The following is a 27,736-nucleotide window of genomic DNA, read 5'->3' as shown; positions in this document are numbered from 1 at the left end:
TAATAGCTGAATAGAAAACGACAGCATTCACTGCCTTGCTTCATCTCATACCAAGGTAACAAATGATGTGGAGAAAATTTGCCATGCTGCTGTTCAGCATCTCTTTTGTGGGGGACAAACAATCTCCTTTCCTCCCCAACTAATACTAAATAGTTTTAGTAGTGCAGTAGCAGTTTTCCCCAGTTTAAGGTAACTTCACTGACCTTTCATAAAGAGCAGTGACAGATGCTGTCTCCCCTTGGTCTCCTAGTAGCTATCAGAATAGGGACCATCTTCAGAACATTGTATTATTCTGAGATGAATGCTTAAAAGAGGTAGTTTTCCTTTATTACACCTTTATTCACACCTGTGCTTACTAATGTACTGTTAATAGTTTCAGTATTCTTGGGGATTCAATCCTTGGCTCTGGCTCTCAATGGTGGCTGGCTGTGAAATTTATTTTTGCCAGATAAGGATGCTGATGTTAACTAGGTAACAGCCTACCACCTGGGACCTGTTGTGGTGCCATAACAGTTCTCTTTTGTTCTCCTTTTGTGTGGAGAAAAAATGCAAATTTCATATTACAAGTGAAGGCTCTGGTCTCATAATTTCAGGAAATATAACCATGATGATGTTGTCCCACCTCATCTTGCTTTCCACTCCCAAGTCCTGTGGAAAATCTAGCTAAGACTGTACTTGCACTTTTGAATAAAATCAATAAATGGAGTGTTTTTAGTTTTTTTTTCTCCCTGAAAGAGTCTTCTTAGTTTTAACTTTAGTATGAGGTCTAATTGTGCAGTTGTGATTTGGAGTGTGAGTGGTAGTCTGAAAATAAAGGCTCTATATTTAACCCACAAACCTGAGAAGTGGAGTCTGGATGGAGAAAGGCTGTTGCAGAACACTGCCTGAGGCTTCCTTGGCACATCTCTGGACATGCTGCCCTCTTACCAGTGATAAGAGCTGCCTCAGCCCCAGCTGTAGCAGTGCTGCCCTAACAGTCACTCCTCATGACTGCCAGGAGTGTGTTTATTTTCCAGTTGGGTAACTGGTATTGCCTATTTTACTGGATCCTTTCCACAGATTATTGTTAAGCAATTTCACATAATCTGAGCAAGTCAGGTGATACTTCTCAGAAGCATTTAATTATGAAATAGTTAGCAATTTGATGCAAGTTCTTTAAGCTCAGACAAACAGCATGTTCCTTGAAGCTAGAGGTCAGGCTACTTTGCAAGACTGTTACACTAAACATGGTAGGATTCATGCCCATTATCTGCTCTCTGTTCATCAGTTGCTAGTACAGAGGAAATTTTCTGCTCAAACCAAAAAGAGTTAATTGCTTTGTTAGATGCCGTTAGATATGCATCTGTGCTGGATGTATGAGCTAAGTTGTTAAAGCCCTGTGATTTCTTTGTCATTTAAATTGTGTAAAATAATAGTAATGGATGTTGGTCTCTCTTCACTGATTTGAAAAGCCAGACATTGCTAACATTGTCAGTTCCGTTGACTGTGACTTGACATACTCATTTGCTTCTGAGACCAACAAATCTGTGGAGAATTCCCTACAGATTATTGAGAGATGATGTGAATAATGTTAAGTGTGTCCCCAAAGACTTTCAGGATGGATATGCATAATCAAGCATGCTGTTCTCGATACTAATTCTAATTACTTTTTTTCCCCCTTTAAATCACTAAGGTTCCCCAACCAGAGATGTGGGGCCTTCATTAGGGCTGAAGAAATCCAGCTCCTTAGAAAGCCTGCAGACAGCCGTTGCTGAGGTGACTCTGAACGGTGACATTCCTTTCCACCGCCCGCGCCCACGAATTATCCGAGGCCGAGGCTGCAACGAAAGCTTCAGAGCTGCCATAGACAAATCATACGATAAGCCTGTAGCAGATGATGATGATGAAGGCATGGAAACTTGTAAGTAAACTGTTGTTTTGAGTAATGAATGTTTATGTCACTAGTCGCTTTAGAAAGTGACTAAAGTAGTAGAACATAATTTTAGAATTTTAAAAGAATAGAACTTCATCACTATTTAGGCTTTTTCCCTTCATTTGCTTTAACAGATCGCTGCACTCTGTAGCTTTCTTCCTTTCTAAAATATGAGAATAGGATTATTTGGAATGTGTTTACTTAAATTACTGTGAAAATATTCTGTAAGATGGCTAATTAATGTACTAATGTAAACTAGAAAAAAAATAGGTAGAAAGGCAAACCCACTAAATTTATGTTACAAAATATAGGCATCTAACTTTGAAATAGTACATTTGTAGTGTTGGGGGGTGATAAAAAGAAATCACTGTCCTTTAATTAGAGTGAGTAAGGTTGGCAGATCTAATAAAATATAAAGTTAATGATCAGCTATTACCCACCCTAATGGGCATTCATTTACATTTGCAGTTCTTTAACCCAAACTATGACCCAACATGTGGAGAATGTCATTAACATAAAAGAATCACTTCAAAGCTAACCTTATCATTATTGAACTATGTAAGAATGGGCTGCTAAAATGACAACTCATATTGAATGAAAATAGTATGAATGGTAAATTACCTCAATCAGGGGTTGTATTAAAATCATTGAATTTTTTACCTTCATGTTGTACTTCTTTCAACTTGTCACACACCAGCAGAATTTTTTTTTAATCAACCTGCAGCTAGTTAGAAGTTTATGAATGAAGATGATGATGGGGAGGTTGAAGTAGTAAAGTATTTAGTCTGAATTTAATGAAGGCTATGAAGGCTTGAAAAGGAATTTTTCACTCTTTTCAATATTTTTTTAGTTTCAGAAATTCTGTTTCATAAGCATCATTCCCTAATACTCTTTTATAAGTTACTTCTGTAACCACTCTTTTTTTTTTTAATCTGCCTCTTTTTAAGAGTGTTCTGAGGCTGCAAGGGAGATAATTTTGCTAGTCACTTTTCTCAAAGGTAGCTACAGATGGAATTAATTCTGCTTTGCTTTTCCACCACCTAATGATTTCACACAGTAGTGAGGCTAAATGCTGGTGTGGTGCTGCTGGCTGTTAATCTCTTTCTGGCCAGTAGAAGAATAGGTGTGAGAAACTGTGTGATGATCCTGCTCATTCTTACAAATTGCATGGCTTTTATAAAAGACCTTGTTGGTGTGATCTCACTGATAGCAATATCCTGGTTTGAGGCTTCAGATATCCAAGGTTTATCCAGAAGTTACAAATGGTTTAACTTCAGTTGATCAAAAATATAGCGAAGCAGTTGTTGTGAGGTGAGTTGAGGTTTATGAGATTCTGGTATGGGTTTTTAAGCTTGTTGATGCAATGCATAGAGAGTAGCAAGGGAGTGTTTGGAGCTCTTTGGATCCTTCACATAGGAGCAGTGGTGTCGTGGCTTAACTTCTGCAGCAGCCAAACCCCAGGCAGCTGCGTGCTCACTCCCCCACCAGTGGGACTGGGGAGAGAATTGGAAGGGTGAAAGCTGGAAAACTTGTGGATTGAGATATAGTCAGCTTCATAGGAAAGCAAAAGCCACATACACAAGCAAAGCAAAACAATTCATTCACTGCTACCCATGGGCAGGCAAGAGCCTTCTTATGTCATGAGAGAGCAAGAGTAAAGATGGGAACAGATAGTCAGATCCCACATGATAAAGAAGGGATCAGCAAAGTGTGACCAAGCTGTATGTGTAGAACTGTGCATTTTGTTGTGTTCTAATAGATTCCACATATGGTAATAAAACATCTAAGAAATATTACAGAAGTTTGAAGTGCCAGATTCATAGAAGTAGATGAGTAACAAGCCAATTATAATAAGTTAATTGGACAGAATTCAGTCCTTGATTGAGGAGAGAAGACAAAGGACTCTTGTGCGATTCAACATGAATCAAGCAAAAGCCATTTATTGTGCTTCTAAACATTGTTTATATTTACTTCTTATTGTGGTTCTACACGGTCACACATTGTGTGATTGGTAGTTCCACTTTGTCCATGCATCTCTTGATTGGTAGCTCTACTTTGTTTACAAGGCAAGCAGACATCTTTTTCTTAATCTAATTGGTAGATGCTGTAAGCATCATTTTACTCAGGTTGACACCCCCATATTTGTCAGCAATTTCTCCGCTTCTTCTTTCTTCCTGCAACATCAGCTTTTTTATCTACAAAGATGACCTCATTCTTTAGCTCTAGAAGGTTAGGCTGGTTCATGTCCATTTTTCTGTAAATACTATCCTGCACTTCGGGATTTTTGCTTCTCATGGTGATTGTGGGAGCTTAAGAGCTGTCCCAGCCCTATGTTGCCTGTCTTTGTATAAACATCTGTATCTGCACTAACCTCAAAAGCACTGCAGTCTGCTCCACTTTGTGTCAATTCTGTATGGACTTAGGCTTCCAGAGAATTTAACAAATGGTGTCTTCAGCTGGACAAAGTTTGGGTACCTATGAATATATAGGAGTTTAACAATCTGGATCTAATGTAACTAATGCCTCACTGCTGCCATAATGATGTTGCTTAAGTTTTTTTAAAATTTTATTTAATTATTCTATAATTGTTTGAAATTAGAATATGACTTTCTCTCATTATAAAACCCAGACCAACATGCTGGTGGTCAGTTTGGTGATGCCACTGAGGTTGGATCCATTTGTCTGACTTGAACTTTTTTGCCTTTCTCCAAGTGTTTCAGTGCTAGAAGTGTTTCTTTGTCTTCCAGACAATTACCTGCTTTGGATTAGCAAATAATAGCACTGCAATGTATTGTATAGAGAAGTTCCTAACATGTCATCATTCCATATACAAAAGCCATAAAGAATACAGGTAGCATATGTGACAAAGGGACTGACTCTTCTAAATGTCTTGGAACAATATGCTATTAAATTACTAAATGTAGGATTAAAATCAGATGGCACTGACTGGTTCTGAGGTAACATTTTAAGTATTTGAGATGTGTGTGCGTTTTAATGGCTGTAAGGAAGGATAATTTGTGGAAAGACATGTGGGTGTTCAGCTTTTACAGATAATTTTTCCTCTTTTCTTTTTCTTTTTTTTTGTTTTTTTTTTTGTTTTTTTTTCTTTATTACTTGAAATAGCTTACTGTAAGCAAAATGTTTATCTTTAGTGTCATGAAGAAGAACAAGGCATTTTGATTGGGAGAGATCAACAAAGCTTTCTAATCTTTTGCTGAATCTTAATTGCTGGAATCTAGGGCTGTATTAAATATCACAATAAGAGGCCTAGAAGCTTAGTGGGAAAATGGTTTCACATTAAGTAGCTTTGATTCCTCATGTGCATCTTTTCCATTTTATGGGCTAATTAGGAGAATAGCTTCATAATACCTGTTTGTGTAGTTCTCTGTACTGCAGCGTGGTTCATGAAATGACACTAGTGTTCAGTTTAATTGATGTTTAAAGTATACTCCAATTTAAATTTTTGGCTTCAGCATCCTGAATGGGGAGGACGGAGGTTGCAGGAAAAAAAGGAAATAACAGCACCAAAACAAATACATCCTGCGTTTTGCAGTAACCTAATGTCATTACTACAACATAACAAAAATTAGAAGTTTCATTTGTAGCCTGGGTTTGAATTTTAATTGAGCAGCATTTGCATTTGTTCTAAACACTAGTAATTATGTGTATGTTAATTTCAGGATGACTGCACTGCATAAAAGTGAAACAAGTGTCTTCATGTTGGGTCTTTTTAAGAGAACTAGAAATCTGTTTAATCCAGTAGAGAGACCAGTGTTTACTCCAGGCATCCCAGTTCACAGGCCTCAGGCTAAGCTACTGAGTTAATTGCAAGCAAATGTGTATGATAGACAAATATTAATTGGAACACTAATGTAGAAATGAGACAATGGAATTCTTCATGGAACGTGCAAAATTAATAGTAAGTGCAAGTTTTGTTCAAAAATACTCTTAGTTCTGGCCAGGACAGGGCTGACTTTTGCAGTAGCCAGGAGGGGGCATGGCCAGGACCCAGAGGTTATTCCTTACCACCTCACATCATTTTCCAGGGATGGGGACCAGGTGCTGTAGAGTAGTGGAGGGAACAGTTGGGTGCTTCCAGGGCTGAGAACTTGTGTGCCAATCCTTCTTTCCTTGTGTGCTCTTTCATTGGTAGTGTTACTGGTACTGTTGGTTTCCTTATCTCATTGCTGTTTCCTGTAAATTGTTCTCATCTCAACCTGTGATCTTTACCTTTTGTGCCTCCAGCTGTCCTCTCAATCCTGCTGCAAGGGGAAGGGATGGGGAGCCAGTGGGTGGCACATGTTTTGGAGAGTCTGAATAGGAGCACCAACCCTTCCTAAACACAACACACTGTTTTGACAAGCTGTTCCACAGCTCAGCATAGTGCAGTAAACAATACATATATATTTATGATTTATTTAATGTATTGCTATGTGAGTATGAACAAACATAGGTCAAAACTGATTTATCTTTAAAATTCTACTAGTGAATTCAACTGTTCCAAGTAAACAGTTGATCTCAAAATTTGTCAGAAATTTCATACAGGTTTTGTTTTTTTTTTTTTTTTTTTTTTTTTTTTTTTTTTTTTTTTTTTTTTGCTAATTATATTCATTTGCAAGTACAGTCTTTTAAATGTCTAGTTAGAACAGATTGTAGCTATAAATTAACATGTAAAAAATTAACATTTCTATTCCAAAGTGTTTTTCCACAATTCTTTTAATAATAACTAAATATCATTCCAGACACTGATTAAAAAGTGCTGGAACCAAAAAAAGTACAAGAACAGCTAGTACAGAGGCATGTGTAGGAACTATTAGTTTCTTAAAATACAATAACATGAATATTAAAACTGTTTCTACAGTTGAGAAGCTGTATCATCTGCTTTACTCATAGCAGTCCTGAATTAGATGCCAAGGCCTGGCCACTCTGGTGGTTTGTACTTCAGAGTGCTAGTTAAGATTCAAAAATAGTTACTAATATTGAGATGTATCTGACATGGTATATTTTTCTTGAAATATGTCTGTGTGATCATTCAGGGCTGGAGAATATTTATAGCAAACTTGATACTTGGTGAATAAGTGCAAAGTCTGTTGGACTATAACATGTATGGATTGTAATATTAAGGAATAAAAGCATTTTGAAAGCAAGTTTCTGAGAGAGAGAATACATTATATTGAATGGTTTTCAGTCAGTGATTTGTAGACTTTTCAGGTTCAATGATTTACCTGTAAGGTGAAGATGAATGATGACTAAGAAAAGCAAGTTTATATTCTACAGTAGTCTATAGATGAGAAATTTCTGAAGAATTACACTCTTCTGGTAGCTGTAGGAGAGTTGCTGAGATCTCGAGCAATATTAGCAGAATATTAAGAAGTAGTAAACAGAGGTGAAACTAAAAAAACTTTGTTTTTTCCTTCTATAAGCCATGACCATTTCAAAAATCTTATAGAGTACAAAATTTTTTTTCCTATATATTGTGTATATATAAAGCAAGACTGTGTTTTTTTCAAATTTTGCTGCCAAAAGTTATTTGGAGCCTTTGTATTCATTGGAACTACAGGAGGCAATACTAAGTATGCATCTGTGATCCTAATTGCTGCTTTGTGCAGTCTGTTGGAAAGCTGGGAGATGGTGGGAGCCCTACTTAAATGTGATGATATAAAATGTTAGAGCTCATGGAAAGTCCCTGCTTCACAAGGCATGCAGTGCTGTGTTCTGACCCACCAGCTTGAAGTATTTTATTTCTTTCTTACTAAACTACTGAAACAGTTTTCAGGTTTTCAGTGGATTTTTTTTTTTTCTTTTAATAATTTTTCTTTCAAACTTTCTGAAATACATGTGGAGTGTTAAATCTAACCTTGAGTGTGCTTTAGAACTCCTGGTCTTGAATTAGAAGCAGAGAGGGAATGTGTTATCTGCCTTTAAAGTATTTTCCTTGTTCCACTGGGTGAAATCTCCTCACCTCAACCTCCCAGGCTGCCCCATCTCAACCAATAATAACACCAAAAATGACAATCATAGCACATGATGTGTTCTACTTTACTCCAGGAAATGAAGAAGCATAACAAAACTATTATGTTACTTGCAGAAGAAAAAAAAGTCTATTATGGCTTGTGTTGAGGGTTAACACTCCCTAATGACTTTCATATTTTTATGAGAATATTACTAAGAATTTATGGACAAGGCATGCTGCACTGCTGTTGTTACTTGCAGATATTTCTAAATCTCTCCTCAACTGATTTAGATACAGAAACAAAATGGGCCAATTAATATCGCTTTGCTAATCCTCATTATCAATCCATACATTATCCAGAGTACCCATAAAGTGCAAATAGTGTTTTACAGAATGATCTGCAAAGGTGAATTCCTTGCTTTTATGAATTTAATACTTCTAAATGAACACTCTTGAAAAACTATGTAAGCAGATACTCAGTAAAAAAAAAAAAAAAAAGTTTATTGTGGTTTTGCATATATCCTGCTTCAAAATACATTATGGAATATACCAAAAAGTTTGCCCTTTTTCTTTGTTCTTATGTCACTGATGTTTCTTAATATGTGCTTTCAGTGGAGGAAGACACAGAGGAGAGCTCAAGATCTGGTAGAGAATCTGTGTCCACAGCAAGTGACCAACCATCCCACTCATTAGAGAGACACATGAATGGAAGCCAAGATAAATGTGACAGAAAAAAAACTGGAAAGGAAAAGAAGAAAGATCGAGATAAAGAGAAGGATAAAATTAAGGCAAAGAAAGGAATGCTGAAAGGCTTAGGAGACATGTTCAGGTAGGTACTTTGCAATCAAATGTAGAATGAATTAAAAAAAGAAGTTTCTTTTCTAATTACTCATTATATTGTAAATTCTCACTGAGGTGGTATTTTACTATGCAGATCCATACACAATGTATATAGGCTGGTCTCTCAGTTTTTGAGCCTATGGGTGGTATCATAAAAGGGAAGCAGCTCAGAATGCAAGCAAAGGAGATGCCTGGCAGGCCTAAGGAAAGGAAAGGCAAAGGAAAAAATAATTTTAAGCCCCAGACTGCTTGGTTTGGAAAGAGTCTTTGGTGACGTCTAAGTCATGCACATATCCTTTGACAACTCAAAACATTTGGGGCTTTGTTTTATTTTTCTTCTTTAATACCCAAAGCTTATGTGTTGCTAAATGAATGTTTTAATTTGCTTTACTATTAAGACTATTGGTGTAATGGAGGCATGATGTGAAAGAGATTAATCAGTTTGAGATTGAGAAGCAGCATGCTTCTCTCAAGAAGACAGGATCTAAGGTTGTGTGCTCTGAGAATCCAAAGAGAATGGGTCAGTGAAAGACCTGATTTACCAAACACTGAGTTCTTTTTAAAGGAGTCATCTCTCCAACAGACATAAGTGATCTGAAAGGAGCACACTGCTGAGGTACACCCTGCTGTTGTGAGTAAATGTAACATGACAAACATCTTTGATTACTTGTGGAAAGGGGGGAGAGAGCAAGAAAACTAGGCCTTCTTTTAGCCAGCTAGAGTAAATAAACATATTTCAAAGAAAAAGCAATATTAAAGCAGTGTTTGTTTTGTTATTCAATTTTCAAGTGAGGTGCTGGTATTATTTTAATTATTTATTAATGATTCTGCTCTGAAAGCATATTAGGGGAACTTCACTTAGCTTTCCTCCCATTACTTTCTTTATCCTGTAAAATATTAGTTTAACATGTGTTGTAACTGCACAGTTTCTTGAGAATTGTTCTGTGACTGAGAATGATATTAGGAGACTAGTAAGTAGAAAAAGTGGTTAATTAGGAGGAAAAAATATACTTAATTAGAAAATACTGTTTTGAAATCTGCTTTAGAAAACACTAAATAATACCAGGCTTTTAGACAGTGTATGCAATATAACAGAAGAATAATTATAGGAGATAGTGCCACATGTCAGGTAGGAGGAGGGTCCTTCAGCCTGTGAAGCCATGGGGATGCCCTCATCCTCTGGACTTTTGCCTACCTCAGTTCAAGCCTGAAGCAAAGCATTGTACCCCACTCTGGAAGAGTGTCTAAGGCAGGAGATGTGAAGTGCTGACTGGTTCTTTTCTGCACTCTGTCATTTTTAAACAGCATAAATGACAGGTAGAATTGAGGCACAATATGCATGATAAATTCTATAGGCTTTAAGCAAGTAGCATCTTGGATACCTTGAGTGTTGGTTGTCTTGTGAGTTCAGTCAGAAATTGTTTACAGCATCTAGAAAGCTCGGGCAGCTCCATGGGCCAGGCAAGGTAACCTTTCCTGTGTGTTTGATATAACACTTCTGAACTCTCTAATTTGGAAACAAAACTAATTTGAGTGATAGGATGATCCAATGCTTTGTTGTTTGCTCTTCATAACAGTCAACATTTTCTTGATTTTTTTCCTTCACTACCATTTCTGAGTGAACTTTACTTTTCAGTCTCTTCTTAATTAATGTGAGAGCTGTGCTATCTGGATATAGCTGACTCCTCCTGGATCTGTAAATTAGCTTGCACCTTGTCAGCCCACACAAGAGAGGTGTTCCTGGCAAGCAAGAAAATGCTGATTGAGAGAATTAAGCATTATGCCTCATTTCTACTTGGTGCTTGATTTGCTTTGTTGACAGGCTTCTCAATAATGTTTGAGACATGGGCTTTGTTATGTCTGCAAAATAAGCTACTATTTCTACCTATAACATGTTTTGTTTTTCTGTACATTTGACATATATCATAGATATCAAGTAATCACTGAAAGAAGTTGTGCGATAGAAAATAGTGATGACAGTAACATTTAAAATTCAAACCAGGATCAAAGCATAATTGGATATTTTAGTTCTGTACAACATTGTCATTTCTTTGTCGATCTTTTTCTTTTCTCCTTTTTCACTTTTTTCTTTTCAGTGCTCTAATCTTTAAATAATCTTTCTTCATTAGGTTGTATAGTCAAAAACACCTGTGGGATGAAATTGCTATTAGCTGACACTTTATTCCAATGTCTGTATTTAGCCAAAGGGCTTTTTCTTACCTATATGCAAACTGGCTTCTCATAAAGAAGAGTCTGTGTGATGTATAAAAATAAGTCTCCTTGTGTTCAGTTAAAATCTTAGTATTTGCTACTGGAATCTTCATTAAACTCTACTGTGAGATGGAAAGTCCCACTAGAGAACCCTAAGTTACCTTTATCCTTCAGCATCTAGTCATCATTTCCAAGAAATCCCTGGATGATTCATATAAGAAGTTAAAATCTTCTAAACACCTCCATTGTTTTACTGCTTGTGTCAAACATGGTAAAGAGGATTGACATAACCTTGGCTGAGAGCTGCAAACTGAAAACTGCAAAACTGTGTGGCTGTGGCACACACAACTCCCATTATTCCCAGAGGATAATGGGAGTTTTTCCCATTTATTTTTTCCAGCATTGGGCTGGAAGTTCGCTCTTCTGACTGTGACATAAATCTGTCTGAGCATGTGTGTATTTCTTTTTTCAAATCAACACACAACATATTATTTAATTATGCCATTTGGCTGAGAATTCTCCTCACAGATGAAAATAGGACAGAAGTTAGCTAGAGAAGTGTTAAGTAGAAATATTGGTCTATTGGAGGAGAGGCAGGTGCTGCAGTGCCTTGCTTATACCTGAATCTATTTGTTTTATCTGAGTACTGGAATCATTCTTGTCTTAGCCTTTCAAGAAGATCATGTGCCATATCCTGTGGCCTGTGAAATGCTGTGCAGCTCTTCCTTCTCCACTTAGAGGGTGCCTGGATGGCCACTGCCAGCTGAGCAAATAGCTTTTGGGAAGCTGATATGAAGTTCTGCTAGTTTTTTGTTTCACTCCTAAGAAGCCTTCAGTAGATATGTTTTGACATCAGAAGTTTATAAAAATCTGTATACTTCTCCCAGATGCAATATGAAATATGTTTTACTCATTTTGAGTCTGATTGTATTTTTAAGTAGAGATTTTGTTTCTTGATAAAAATTAACCTGACAAAAATAGTCAGTAGTTAAAGAAGTTATTGTAGCACTGCCTTAAGAAAGAGTCTTCACAGTTTCAAAGAGTGTGCCTGTAATTAGTGCTGGTAGATGTACATTAATGGGTCTCTGTGTTGTGCAATTCTTTGACATTCCTCTCCTGAGAGAGAAAAACGGTATATGGTGCATTTTTTCCCCTTCCTTTTGCCCCTGTCATGTACAGAGTATTTTTATAAAAATGGATCCCCATAGGATATGAGAGGAAGATTTGAGATGTTATATTTTAAGGTTTTGGATGATGATGATGCAATGACACATCTGCTGTGGTGCTGCTGATCACTTACAATCCCTTTACTTAATTAATGCTTCTTCCCAGTGTGCAAGCTTGTATACAATTGTTAGATGGGTGACTGAACTGATGATGTAAAATAAGTCCAGCAAGTGGTCAGTCTCAGGAAGGGATGTGTCTAAGAAATAACCTCTTTAGGTAAAAATGAACCTCCAAGACATTGAGAATAATGAGGAAAAGGAAGCAGCTCTGGGTTTCCAGAGGCAGGAAAGGGAATAGTAGGGAGGCCAAGCTAGCTAGCCATGTCTTGCTGAAAATACCTAGGGACAGTCACTCATTGCCTGATGAGAAACCCCAAACCTACTGTAACACTTAACCCTTGATATGGCTGGAGAAAAACGGCTTTGAAAATTCATATGGTGTGTTTAGATTTGTGTGTGGAGCAGATGATGAGAACAAAAGATGGGGAAATGACTTGTACCTTAATCTGGGGTTTAAGCAAGAAATATCTGCATTGGTTTTGGAAGTTATTTATGGAATAGATGTAATGCAATTTGCAGCACCTGCAGATAAGTATGTTATATGAAGTAAATAAATTTTCTACTATAGGAATTAATACCTGAGTCCCACATAAACTTGACTTTTCAATGGAGAACATACGCACTGTATATTGAGTTTCACAGAGCAAGACTGTATGCTCAAAATTAATCCTATGCGTAGATGTTTTTTGTATCAGAGGTTGCATATATTAAGATCTGGTCTGTAATGTTGATGGAAATATAAAGTCATAATGTAGGGTAGCTGATCCTTAATTCCCATTTTAAGTGTTGTAGCATATAGGCGGGTAAATCAATGCACTGAATAACCAATGCAAATGTAATATCTCCAGATTTCCATTAAAATCTAATCCTAATTAGATTTAATTACATTTAAAATGATTACTGGGAACCTTGCAGTGTTGTATCTTCCAGTTCAGTGAGAGGAAATAGATAATTCAGTTTGCAACCTTGTTTAGCTGAAATCAGATATACTGCTGGCTATTTTTTTTCCCCACACAGCTGTTTCCAAGGTGCACTGGACATGTCCAGATTTATAAACATACTATTTGTAGCTCTGAATTACACATTTCAACCACATGAGCTGAAACCACTGACTAGGCACTTGGGAGAATAACCTATGTGGATTACTGTTGGCTTGTTACATGACTTCCTTGTATTGCCTATTCTGGTTTTCATTTAAGTTTTCTCATTTTGTAATGTCTGTGAGGAGATGAAAAGCAACTCACAAAGGTTACGCCACTGATTTAGTAATAACCTGCTTTCTCTTTCATTTAATAGCAATCTTCAGACTTTTAACTAGGCACAATAACTAAAACATGTCAGAGTTGTGCAAAATACTGTTGAATTATATCCTAATCAGCAGGACTGGCAAATACCTCAAACTTGATAAAACAAAATCTTTGGTCTGATTTCTATCATTCAGTAGCTTAAGAAGCAGCAATAATGACATTTTCCTTGGAAGCATGACTAACAGGACTTTGTGTTGGTGAATGACACTTACTGATATATGGGTTTAATAGAAAACATGGGAATGAGCTGTGAAAGTTAGAGGTTTTTTTTCTTTAGTGCTCATAGAACAAAATGCCATAAATCTTCAGCCTTGGAAAACAGAGGAGGAGGTTAGTGCTTAAACACCCGTCAGCTGCATCGTTTCAAACCTGGAAGCTCATTGTGTGCACACTGAACTGTGCCTGGGTTTGCTAATGCTCATAGGAGAACATTGCTGACAGCTTGTGGTGCTTGTGCTGAGACTTCATCAGAAACGCTGGGCTGGGTTGTTGGTCAGGTAAATGGAATCTGGGACTGTTTGTGCTCTGGTTTTTGCCTGCTGCTATTACAAGCCAGCTGGCACAACTGTCATTAAGTCCACATCTGCTTCCTCCCTTCTGCCACCAGCTAGAAAATGCATAGCCTACTATAATCCTGGATGCAGGATCTAAGCAGGATATCCTTTCACTTTAGAAGAGGAACACCGACCTCATACTGTCTGCAAGTTGGGTACCGCTGACGCACCTTCTCTGTGCTCCTCTGGCTACTTTGTCCTGATCCATTTTCTAAGTTTCAGCTGGCCACTGTGACACACAGCATCAGAAAAGTCTTTCAAATGAAATCAGCCATGCAGCAAATTGTCATCTTTGATGCAGACGATTACCCAGGACTCTTACAAGAGTCTTTCAAATCATTTTCATATTCTTCAATTCCTTCTTTCCAATTAAAACTAAATAAGGGACTGAGAGAGATAAGCTTGGTTGGAAATAACTTTTCTCTTTTGGAAAGGCAAGCAGTGCTCCTTCCTTTCTCTGTGCAATTCTCTGCCTTCCTGTTTCCTGCTCTCGGTGGAGGCAGTTGCTTTGAGGAGAGGTGTGTTCATTGCTTGCAGCCCCGAACACACTGCTTTAGACTAAGATGTCATTGGGGCAAGGGGTAGTGGAATGGCAAATTTATGTTTCTAAACCAAACAAGTTCACATAATCTGTCAGGGATTTAAGGAATGCGGCTTCATTAAGTGGTTAGTAAACTCTATGACTTAAACGAAACACAGAAAGCAGTGGTATGCAATTGTACAAGGGAGATTTGAAGTGGGAGATTAACATAATCATATGTGACTTTCTGGTTTGTCACTCTGACAGAAAGCAGGGATTTTGCTCTATGTGTTCTTTACACTGGATTTTCCCAGAGTAAATCTTGAACTTATAAATCTGATGGTGGTATAGTGTATGGGGGTTTGTTTGTTATAGCCTTTTTTTTTTTTTTTAGTTTCAATAGAATCAGGGCTCTTGTTTCTAACATCCAGAAGTGTCAGGATGACTTGTTACTAGAGATAAGTTCATAGTGGCTGCTAACATATTCTCCCAGTGTTCTTCCTTTGCTTGTCAGCGACTTTAAATAGAGAACCTTTGACACCTTCAGCACTGTCTTTGCCTGCAAAGCAAGCGAGGGAGGTAGGCAGGGTGACAGCTGAGCCCTCCACCATCCTGCCCGCCGTTCTGCACACTTCTCTTCCAGGCCTGCTGGATGAATATAGAACGCAAGTGTCAAGCATGACACCTTCTTTATAATCTCTGCAAAGCCAGCCTTTTCAAGGAAGAATTTGTTGACAGTTCAGAGATTCAAAGTCAATTTCAGTTTAAGCTCATATAGAAATGGAACTTTTTCTTCCACCTCATGTGATAATTGAAGACTAAACAGGCAGTGCCATAGTCCATAACAAAGCATCTTCAATAAATACTGTCTTGAGACATGAAGTATTTGTTAGGTGAAAAGCTCTATAAATGACATTTGTTTTATTATCTCTTGGAAAGTTTCTTTAGAGGTTTAATTCACTACTGATAGCACCTGTACATTGGTATATATTGTGGATGCTGTAGATTATGTTTTTAAAGCAGAGTCATCTTAGAAAATCCTTTTTAAAAACAGGTATAGGAATGTTGATTTAGATGAAAAAAAATGCAACCTAATATAGTTTTGTATCTGGGATAACATAGGTGGTTAAATCACATGTTCTTAAGGTACTGAAGATGGTGGCTGCAGGACAGCTGATCCTTTTTTAAAAGGCAAGCTCCAACTTACTACTGCATTTTAGTTCCCAGGAGCAATGATCTGTATTTGAGCTGTGTTGGCAGGCTGATGCCCCCTGATAAGATGTTAACTTGTCCTACTATTGTGCAAAGAAATAGCCATTAAAGACATAATTATGCAACCCTTCAGTGAAAATGGCAAAATGTGATTAAACCAGTGTATAATTTCTGGAATAGAATATACTGGCACAGAAATAGTTGGTGAGCACCTGTGGTGCCCTGAATGCAGTAGTAAAATAGTAGGTATAAGGCTTTCAGAGGTCTCATTTAGACTTTTAAATTGTTACTTCAGGAAAAACTAAGAGGAGCACAAGTTTTGTAGAAAGAATAAGAGAGAAGGAAATATTAAAAACACAAGTGACAATGCGGTATAGAAGTAGTATTTCTCCCACTTTGAATCTGTTAATGACTTCTGGAGGAAAAAAAATCACAAGGCATTAAGATATATTCAAAGTACTACACTTTTAGTGATTTGAGCAAGAAAGGTTTTCTGCTTGGTTCATCTCCTACTCACAGCAGCCCAGCTTCAACTCTTCATCAGCAGTTTATTTTCAACTATCTCCAAGGATGGAGAGTCAGCAGCATCTTTCAGCAGCCTGTTCCAATGCTTAACCACTCTCCTGGTGAAAAGTATTTGTCCATGGTAAGACAGGAATAAGAGACACTGAATAATTGCTGGTACAAAAATTGTGAATCAATCAGCATGTACGTATGCTTCTCATGAATCAAGAACATGTGGATTTACAACAAGATTTTCATGCAAAAATTTGCCATTTTAAAGGACCTTTGTGATGCAGTGTTACCCTCAAGGACTGCTGCCCTCACAGGACCCCAAGAGTATACCCGAGTCTGTATTTGAGACTCCTTACATTCATGACATGCTAAGAGCTAATAATAATTTATACTACTAATAATTTATCTATTAAGAGGGTTTTTTTTTTCCATTGTGCTTCCAAGCATCTTACTCCAAATTGTCTTGGACAAGCAACTATTGGGATACTGAGCTGATTGTCTGATGTGGTAATAGTGTCTTATATAATCCACTGAGCTAGAAAAGGTGATTATTTTCTGTGCAATTGAGGAAGAAACAGTTTACGGAAATCTTTCTTTCTACTATTTCATGCTACACCAGGAAATGTCACCTGTTTCTCATTAAATATCTAAAATTAGTGTTGTATTAATGCTAATACTTTCCATTTTCATCCCAAAGTACATATATCAAGTAAAACCTCAGGCATTTGTAGTTCAGCCAGTCATAAAAGGAGGAAGTTTATTTTACTTTTGGAGGGGGAGGAAGAGTTGTTTTTAATTCCACTCACGTTTGGTTGATTCCTTAGGATTTAATATAAGAGCGTAAGAATTTGGTCACACAAGAGTTAACTGGTACCCAGGAAGTCCCTGTATCCCTGTCCTTTGCCTCTGACACTGAGCAGTTGCAGCTCCCAAGGCTGGGATACCAGAGCTGGGTGACCAGCTCTTCCCAGGTCTGTCTTCCAGACCTCACTGATCTGTAGCTCAGGGGTTTCTTGAGACACTGCCTTTGTGCTCAAGTACAAAATACAATGTGTACACACATTCTGTTCTGGGCAATTTGTCCTGTTACTGATAATTTGGGGTATATTTACCTAATTCCAAAATGCTACAAAATTTGAAGTATGCCATATACAAAAATGTCTTTTAGAGATTGTGTAAATGACTTTTGTATCAAGGAGCTGCTTTTGCATTTCAAGTGCCCAGACCTGATTGCAGTGCACCGCAGTAGATCTGACTCATTATGTCAGCATTTTATGGCACTCAGGTAAGCATGTTTACAAAGTAGCAGTAAACCTTTTTGATGTGCAATAACATTTCAGTAGTTAATGTAGTGTTCCACCGTGTATTAAATTTTACCACTTCTGGGCAAACTTAGAATAAGCAGAAGTGCAAGAAAGGGCTGTAGATGTTTATAAAATAGACCCTACTGGAATGAATTCAAGAACTAGTTTTACAGTATATGTTTGGTCTAGCTGATGATGTGGTTAGCAGTAAATGTGTAAATGTTTGCTTTTGCAGAAGATAAATTCTTAGTTTCTGTGAATGTTAACACTTTTTTAAGGACTTTGCTGCTATCAGTCTTGTAGCTCCAAGTCCAAAAAGGAAATAGAACTTAGTATAGCTTCATGAAACTACTTGATGAACTTGACTAATTTCAATAAATGTAACAGTGTACTACTGATAGACTGTTTTAAATAGTTTGTATTTTATGTTGGAAGTATGTTGGAAATGCTGTATTGGTAGAGAAATTCTCTGTTATAAATAAATAACTAGCTCAGTCAATGTAAACTGACTAATAACTTCATAGATTTAGCTTTGTCAATGAAATCTGAATAGTTAGTCCTAATGTTTTTTGGGCTTCCAGTACAAAAACTCTTGGAGTTTTGCAAGCTGCTTAAACTTTCAAGAGGAGCTATTTTCTCATTTTAAACATAGGATAGTACCTTGTCCATGCTGGTGTCTCCAGGCGTTTTGGTGTCCTGTGATGTTTCCTGTATTGTATAAATATGAAATATATGTATGCTAAAAACATGCTAGAGCTCCCAGATACTGGTGTTGAGTGTAGTTTGAAGGTGGATGAATGCTGGATGGATGTTGGATAGATGAATCACTGAAAATGTATGTAGTTTCCTTTTTCATGCCGTGCTGTTACAAGTAGTGCTTGGTAAAAAAATGTCTAATCAGTGTCAAAGTTTATAGATTAGCTTTAAAGGATCTGAAAAAGAAGATTAAATAGCAGAAATACATCTAGAATCTTGTCTTTATCAGCAATTTTGAGTACCACAGTAATAAAAGTAGTATATTTTTATACCAATTGCAAGTGCCTCCAGCATATTCAACACCAGGTGTGTTTAGTATGCAAGCTTAACTGCTATTAGACATTTCAACAGCAGCATACCACGAATAAATCACAAATGTTTCACAATGTTGTTATAGATGCTATCATTGTCTTTAACACATAGTGGTAAAATCCTGAAATTCAGAGCACAACATGTTGGCACAAGCAGCAGTTTCAGATGTTGTGTGACAATTAAAGTATTTATTTTCTCTGATGTTGCTGAGCAGGTAATGATACCTACAATATTATAATCTGTAACCATTAGGATTCCTGGTATCATCTGTAGAGTTCCAAATACTTTGCTAGTTCTATTTGCCTTTTATAACCCCAAAGGAAGAAAACTGCTAAGAAAACTGCTTGTATAAGTTAACGGAAATGTGAAGAATCAGTATCATTTTAGTAGTTGCTTTTTTTTTTTTTAAGATTTATTTTAGGCTATATATTCAGAAGAAATAGTGAAATGGCAGTGATAATTGCTGTGTACTGTGTGCAACACTGAGCGTGAGCAGAACTGTTATCATTTCAAGAACATCTCAAGAGCCAGATATCTTTGAAGTCAAGTCTGGGTTTATTTTAAACATCATCGCTCTGGGTTTCTAAATAAATACAGGCCTAGTCATTTCCTTCCTATAGTGCCTGAGCATGTAGAAATGAGAACAAGAATGTCAGTGTGTATGGGGCTGGTCCAGGTCTGAGATTTTCTGTGCTAGTAGCTTATTTATATGGGTTGGGAAAAAAACCAAACCTGAAACCAAACCAAAAAAAAAACAAACCACCCCAACTCACCACCCCACATCTCTTGCCTGTAATTAGTCCTGAGCAAGTCCTGCTTTGTACATCTTTCAAATCTGAAAAAAATCTCAGCTCCTAGCTTAACCCTAAAATAATCAGCACTGTAAATCACTAATAAAGTTATTTCAACTGCTTTCAAATTCTTACCATGAAGACAGTGCAAGCTCTGACTGCTGGCAGCTACAGGATGCCAGGCATCTCCAGGGCTCCAGGTAGCTCTGGGCAAGCTCTGGAAGCAGCTGCTGCAGGGACCTGCTGTCAGACTGCTGTCCCAGCAATGATCCACCTGAGTCGTATTTAGACCTGAGTCTTACTGCATCTCTCCAGAGATGGTTTGTTCTGGTGTAGCAAAGCCTTGCTCTTCATTCTTCACCCAGAAGATACAACATGTGTAAACTAAATTTTCCTGCTGCAGGGCAGAATATCAGCTGATAGAAGAGACAGAAGTATGTGAAGCCAGCAGTGGCATATTAATATTTACTACCCAGAGCCTTGGTTCAGGCTAAGTCCCTGTGTCATAGCACTATCTTTGTAGCAAACTTTCAAAATAATGTGCCTGTTATCTTTTACTCTCTGTTTTCTATAATAATGTAGATTGGTAGAATCACAGAATGGTTTAAGTTGGAACTTAAAGACCATCTAGTTCTGCTAGATCCCTTACTGAGTGAGAATGTCTTCCACTAGATCAGGTTGCTCAAAATCCCATCCAACCTAGTCTTGAAGACTTCAAGGGCACTTAAATGAATTGTGTTCCAGGGTAGCTTGTAAAGATGTCCTGTTGGCATTATTAATTTTGTTATAGAATTAAACTTTATTTTGTAACCACAAGGAGACTTGAGTAGCACTGTGAAACCCAGAATGAGACACAAGACCCTGAACTGTAACCTGCACCCATCAGCATTGAGTGCTGCAGCTCAGCGAGGGGAATTGCTTTTTGGTGCTGTAGAGAAGAGAATGACAGCTGCACACTTGTCTGGTTGTAGGAATATTTTATTTAGACTTGTCCCACAAGTCCTACAGTGTTTACTGCATCTTCTGCTGGGAATTGTCTGTGGCTTCTCTACCTCCTGTAAGTGTAAATATGTGAATGAGGCTAAACATACAGAGACATCACCTATTGCTTAATTTACCCTGCAAAGGTTGTTTTCTAGGAGGTGTGTATGAACAAAGTTCTCTAGTAAATGACAGAAAAAGTGCTGACTGATGTATTAACATTTCTAGGTAATGAGATCTGTAGGGAAAATTTAATTTTCGGAAGGTTCTGGATGAACTGCAACTAGTTTGTTTGCTGATTTTTATATAATACAACTACAAGACTTAAGTTCTTGGAATAATGTAACTGCAATTTCCTGGTCTAACTAGCTTGTTTATTTTTTTTTTTTTGTCCTAATTCTCTGCTGTTCTATGTGCTTCGTGAGCATTTTTAGTGATTTTCATGTAGCTCATGTTTACCTATGGCAGGCCTATTAAGCAAAGTGTTTTGGTTGTAAAGTGGAGCTGTGATGCCTCTTAGTATTACTGAGGGAAATTTTTTGCCCTTTTCTGGCAGGAAAGTCTTGAAGCAAATTTCCCTTGCAACTTTTTATTCTCCTTTTCTTTGGCCATCTCTTGAGTGCTAGTAAAATGGGTGAGTTTTTATCTTTCATTAGCATTTCTTATAAGGTCTGCCTTTAGACCAGTACCAATTTTCTAAATTGTACTTCTGTAGGGTTGCAAAAAATCATGGTAACCAGATGCAGTATTTGTCTCTGGCCTGGCAAAGTGTTAGATTTAACAAAAGAAGCTAATAAAAATGTTCAAATTGACCCTTCTCATCATTTGGACTTCTTGGAGCTCAATCAATCACTCATTATTATCAGAGTTATTCACACAGAGGCAGAAGTGCTAGTGTTTCTCATAATCAGCCCTTGAGCCAGACATAATTTGCAATTTGAAGCATTGTATTTGGAAACAATAATGCATTAAAATGAACAGAGCAGGAATTAGAAGTATAGTTGTGGAGAGAACGCGTTGCTGAGTAGCCATGGTTTAAACGCTGTCTCTAAGGATCCGTAGTGGACACCAGTAATTAGAGGCACACAATGTAGTATTGTTCATACCTCAAAGGGTCCACAATTTTTAAACTCCTCTGTGGAGTGTGACAAATGCAGCAGCAGAGCTTGCCCACCTTGCTGCGTGGTGCAGGGCAGCTGTGGGCAGCTGGGGTAAGGTGGTGTCACCTGTTTGGCACAGTGTGAGCCAGAGATGGGGGCTGAACCTGGCACCCAGTAGCACTGGGATGGAGGATTTTACTTCTTCATAGAAAAATTGTTTATGTTATAGAAGAAGGACGACATTGTACTTTAGATTTCCAGGAACTTGTTAATAGTGGCAGTTGTTGCTACTGAGAATTTGGGAATTTTTTGTTACTCTACGTATGCTATTATGTATTGCAAAGTAGAGAGTTGTATGTGTGTTTTTATGTATGCAGTCTGTGAGTTACCATACTGCAGGCCTTCACTCAGGCTTCTTCAGGAGCCTGCTCTTTACTCTGTATGTGAGGCTTTATTGTGTTTTTTGTAATTTGTATTTACAGTCTCTCAATTACTGTTTAGTATCTTACTGCCCAGTATTGCATTTTAGAGCAGGGCACTGCAGTCTTGAAGGGCACATTCTGTGTGAGAGGGGTGACAAGAGAATTTCTAAGTACATTAAATCACAGTATAAAAGGATATGTTGCCAACTGAGATTATATATTTTTAGAATATATATTATATAAAAATATTGAATTAGCTTGGTTGGGTCATATGTATGAGCTACTTTCTTCAATGACAAGTAGCACACAGTGTATCAAATTCAAGCTTGGGGCAAGTAGCTGTGGTCAATAACTACTCTCTTTTTTTAATACATACCTTACATTAAAGAGCTTTGTTCACAATCTTTAAAATGCTTAGACTGTTATGAAATGTCCATTAAAATGTCATGTACTACTTCTGCGGTTGCTCTCATCACTGATGACTGTTAACAAAATTGTACCTAAGCAGAAGATTTTTTTTTTATATTCCTGGCTCCTTCAGGGATACCACAATCCCCAGTTTAACAGATTTTGTCTGACCACTATGAATATGAATTATTTATGGTGACTTTTACTATATTGTGGTGTTGCTTACTGAGTAGATTTGGACATCTCTGCTGTCTTGCTGCCTTCTTTCCAATAGCATCATTGTCAAATTTTTGATACTTTCTTTGAACTCAGCCTGTTTTTCAACTACAGTAGTTTGAAGTTGCTAGGGCTTTTTCTGATTTCTTGTGCTTTATTTATTTATTTATTAGAGCTGTCCATGGCTTCAACTAGCTTCAGGCAATCAGAAGTAGCAATGCAAGAAGATTATCTTCTGTTTAGAAATTTGCAAACAGATGGTCTTTCCATAAAAGAAATCTGCTTTTAAAAGTTCCACCATTTTATGCTGGAAGTAAATATTACAAATGCTTAAGTTGTGAAAAGAGAGCGACTTGGTGTGAATAATATTCTGCCTGTTGTGTCATGCCTTTCAGGAAATGTTATCAAAACTGTTTAGGAAAATAATTGAATGAAACCTCATGACATGTCTTTAGTTTGGCATCATACCCATTTTCCTCAAAGTTGGGATACTGGTTCACAAAGCCAGGCAGATTACGTTTCAGTGGCTGGAAGCAGTTATGGATCACATATGTTGTTTGCACTTCTTTCCAGGAAGCTGTTGTGGGAATCACCGGCGCTGTTGTACGTGAAGCATTGCGCCGTCCTGTCTGTTCTTTTTGAGTAAACCTAGTTTGGTGAGATGTACTAGAACACCCCCTTGATTGGGGCTGATAAACGGTTTTTTCATGTTTGGAAAGTGATATGGAGGCTGCTGGGACAAAATATGTGAATAGAACACAGAAGACCTTCACGTGCTTCACAGTATTCAGGCCCAGGGTGGACACTTAGAGCTGATATTTTGCAGTAATAGCCACTTTGGTTCTAGTGCTTTAAATTTCTGTGTTTGTGGCTGAGCATGTGAGTTTCTTTATTGCTTGAAGGCAAATATCACTGGCCTGAAGAGATACAGGTGTACCTTTCTAGAGTATTAATTTTCATTACCTATGACCTTTTGTAATGTGCTTTTCTTGGTTTGTGACAGCAGACTTCTCCAGGAACCCTCCTGGCAGGGGTCCTCTGCTGGACGTTGCACCAGGATTGCTTCTTTATCAGTTTTAACATTGGTGAGGAGATCCATGGAAAATGAATTTACCAATGTCTGTTTTAATTATGCCCACAAGCTCTGCATCAAGGTGCCTGCACATCAGTGCTTTTGTGTCATCTCAGGACAGTGCTGCTGCTGAGTAACTCCAGCAGTCATTCCACTCCCTCCCAACAAGTATAATTGGATCTACTAATTTGATTAGTAACATGTGATAACAGATTATTTCTAGAAATCTATTGCCAATATGTAAATATTTACACTTAAAACATGTTTTTAAAAATAGCACTTGCACAATTTTGCTTGGAAGGGAAGGCTTCTAAAGTTTCAGGTCATCACTAAAGAGGGTGGCTTTTGCTTGTGTGCTATGTTTTTGTTTAAGCAACAGAATGGTTTTGTGTGTCCTAATAATATGTTGCAATATAAATCTTATGATTTTGCTGATACAGCAGGGTGAAAAAGAAATCATTGTAGAATCTTTCAAGCAGTGTTTACATTATGTGTGTGTTTGTGTGTGTGAATACTGTTGCTACAAAGGGGAAAGAGCATGCCTTGAAGCTAGAAAACTCTGACAAAATAGCTCAAGACACTTAACAATTGTTAATTTTTAATGATGGTCTTTTTTCTATTAAGGAACATAATGCTACTGAACTTGTCTCAATCAATTTTTGTGGTTTTTTCATTAATCAACTAATGCATGTTTCTTCGGTAGCTCTTTATTTTAATGAAATATGTGGATGATTTGGCAGACGACAATGATCTCATCAGTAACGCATCAGAGTAAAATCCTTTTAGCAGATTACACGTGTATTATATTTGTTGTATCAAGGATGCTGACATATATTCTTTTAAACTGAATCTACTTTTGAGATAACTTGTAAATGTGAAATTTCTGTAGTTACTTCACTTGTTACTTCTTGCTTCACTTGTCCTATATGTGTTTATATTGATTTATGCAAAATCATTTACATATTCTTTTTGCCTACATGTGTACTTTATGTACATTTCACGTATTTTTCTATATATATGGCATCATGTTGTAGCTTGAGCCTGTTGTTTAAATGTTCTGCTAAGCTGTTTTCTCTGTTGAGCCTCATGCTGTTCAGTTGCTCTGATGCACTGGCCCAAAGCCACCGAAGGCACTTGTTAGTCAGTGCCTCTCTGTTCAGCATGATAGACTTTGGATTAGGTCACCTCCTAGTTGGTGGCAGTCATTCAAGCAAGTAAGCTTGAAAGTGAGCCAGCTGACAGAGAGGTTTGGGTATTCATTTTAGTTTGATTAGCTTATCCAAAGTTCATGCGATTTCCTATTTGAGGGTCAAGCTTACGGCATACAGGTCTGTGTTCTCATCTTTTTATTAATAATAATGTGACAAGCCAGTATCATCAAGTCTGAGAATGGTCATTTCCTCTGATATGACTTGGCTGTTATGTACTAGAGATATGTTTAGAAGATGGTCCTCTTACAATTTTCAGTTTCTTTGCTTACTGTGATTCCTGTTTTTGGCTGAATTTAAGGATTAAGTCAGTGGATCTGTGAATATGGCTTTGAGCATTAACACTTGTCTTGAAACTTTCTCCAACTCTTAATGTAAAAGGAGAATTAAGAACATATAAATTAAGTAGAACTCTGGAGTATCTTGGCAATTAGAGTGAACAAGATTTCAGCCGCTCTCTTTCATCAATTTCTCACACTCTTGGATAGACAGGGTATTTTTAATTTACAACCTGTATTTCAATTAGTCATAGAAATTTTTTCTTCGCTGGTGCAGCTACAAAATAAAATTAAACTACATTTTAGCTCTACTTTTTATAACAGGGTTTAAATGATAAAGCTGCTAAATAAACAAGCTGTTACATGAAGTAAACATTGTTAGTGTTACGGAGAGATTATTCTATAACCATACAGTTCATGTCCTGAACGAAGTATTAAGCTATATCTGTGAAAGGGTATTTACGAACAGAATGGTAATTTTTTTATCACTTGGGTTTTGGAGGAAAACGTGCACTTCTTCTTTTGTCTTTTATTTTCTACTCTGAGTAATAATCATCTGTGCTCTGCTTCTAAGAATTGAGATTGAGGCAAGTGGTTCCCACAGTGTTGTGCTTCTGTAGCTGCAGTTGCTTCAGAGTAGTATAGTATAGGTATATATGGTATAGCTCCAGCTTTAGACCTGTTTTCCTCATGAGTGTGGTGACTTGGTGAGGCAGTCATGTGTGTAATTTGGTTGCACATCATGTAGTGGCCTGTGTCTGTGCATTGGTGTCTTGTGCAGTGATTTAGGCTGGGCTTTTATAGCTCATAGTCAAATTGTTGGCACCAAACATTGTAAAAGAAAAGAGCTTGGGATTAGATTCTCAAGACACATCAGAGCCACAGATGATCCTTTTCTGTATGATTTTGGGTTTTAATTCCAAGATCAGTAGTTTCTACCTTTGTTTTAAAGCACTGTCCTCCTTTTCACTAATACAAGGAGCCTTGCTGTGCAGATGCTAAGCGATGGAGTTTTCATATCTGTATCAGAAGGAAAGTTGTCATTTCATTTGCATTTGTGAGAGCTGCAACAAGTATCCCAGCAGCCAGCCCCCAGCAGTGAGAATGAGACCATCTCAGGTTCAGACAAGCGCCTGAAAATCACCAAGTGCTGGAGGCACTCTGTAAGCAGCTGCACACAGCGGAGAACTGCTCCTGCGTCTGGGGAGGGAGCAGCAGGGCTGGGATCACAGCACTTGGCTGTGTCCTCAAGGCCTTGCAGAAGTCTGCAGTCTGTGTGACACAGCACAAATGGATGGTGATTTCTGCTTTACAAGGGAGATAACCTTTGCACTTCACAAGTTTCAGTCTTAGGCTGTTCTCAGTGAGCAAGCAGTCACTTCAGTGAGAGAACTTATTATGTGGGTGTACCAGGCCTTTCAATATACAGATTATGGAAAAAATATTATTGGAAGCAGTGAGGTTCCAAATTTGCCATGGGTCATGTATGGGACACACATCCTAATTCCATCTCTCCTTCCTTTTGAGTACCCGAGCAGTAAAGAGGGAAGATTCACAATGATGCAAGCCTGGTGGCTTGCAGGGAAGGTGTCAAACACATGATGTTCATGGGGCAAATCAGGGACTAAAGGAGTTGCACTTGTAGGGAGGTGGAACTTTTACACAGGTAAGCCAGATCTTTGCATTGAACCAATGCATTCAGTTCAGGCTGTTGAATGTCCTGGGAGTGATTCTGGGGACCTGACCCAGACTTTTGACTCACACAACTAAACAAGAGCCACCAAACAGCAGCAGAAAGGGCTTTACCTCTGGCTGTGGAGACAGTGCACTGTAACTGTGGGATGTGGTTTTGGTGTTTTTAAGGGATATTGCATAGACTGCTTGAATATCAGTGGTCTGAATAGTCTTATTTTTAAGTGTCCTGTTTCAGTTAATATTCATGAAAAGGAAACATCATTTATATGAGTAGGAAACATTTACCTCAAGAAATTAGGACAGGTGATTTTCAATAGCTTGACACCAGTGTAGTCACACCACAGTACAGTTTAACAGCTGGCTTTAATGGTGTGCCTTAGCATTGCTGGATGTTGCATTTCTGTAGTTAAACTTAGCTTGATTATGACTGTTAAATAAATAATTTATAAATGTCTGCTATAAATCTGGTGGAGAGGATGCTGATTTGGACTGTGGGATTCATTATGACTGTAAATCATTGTTCATGAAGCTAACACTTTTAATAGAAGTAAATAACAAACACATTTATTGCTAGCAAGAGTAATCTTACCAAAGACTTAGAATTATGTTTATAGTGTGAAGTATTGGCTGCCCCTACAGAAATAAAGGCAGTGTTTGGGGGTGTACAAATCTATCTCCATCACAGTTCTTTTCAGCACCTTTCTCAATTGTGGCTCTTCAGCATCTTATTGAGATGCTGTCTTAGCATCTTCTCAAAGCTTTGTGACTGTTAAGCCACAATTAACACAACTGTGCATTGTGCTAGAAACACGAAGCCACAATCCGGGAGGGGGGGGAGGATGGTGTTTGTTTTTCCAGGTCCCAGTGTAGGGACAGTGTGGT

General features: G+C 37.7%; 1 protein-coding gene across 12 annotated transcripts in view; it reads left to right on the top strand.

Annotated features, from left to right (window-relative positions):
• PARD3 (par-3 family cell polarity regulator) overlaps nucleotides 1-27,736 on the top strand; it is a 441,459-nt gene that overhangs the window by 293,976 nt on the left and 119,747 nt on the right. For all 12 annotated transcript variants that reach the window (XM_021542942.2, XM_021542949.2, XM_021542932.2 and 9 more), the window contains 2 exons: nucleotides 1,673-1,900; nucleotides 8,478-8,694. In XM_021542942.2, coding sequence (XP_021398617.2) covers nucleotides 1,673-1,900; nucleotides 8,478-8,694 — 445 coding nt within the window. The remainder of the gene's footprint in view (nucleotides 1-1,672; nucleotides 1,901-8,477; nucleotides 8,695-27,736) is intronic.

The sequence above is a fragment of the Lonchura striata genome, chromosome 1 (genome assembly GCF_046129695.1).
Source record: "Lonchura striata isolate bLonStr1 chromosome 1, bLonStr1.mat, whole genome shotgun sequence".
In the NCBI taxonomy this organism is placed as follows: domain Eukaryota; kingdom Metazoa; phylum Chordata; class Aves; order Passeriformes; family Estrildidae; genus Lonchura; species Lonchura striata.
This window is presented reverse-complemented; position numbering and strand designations above follow the sequence as displayed.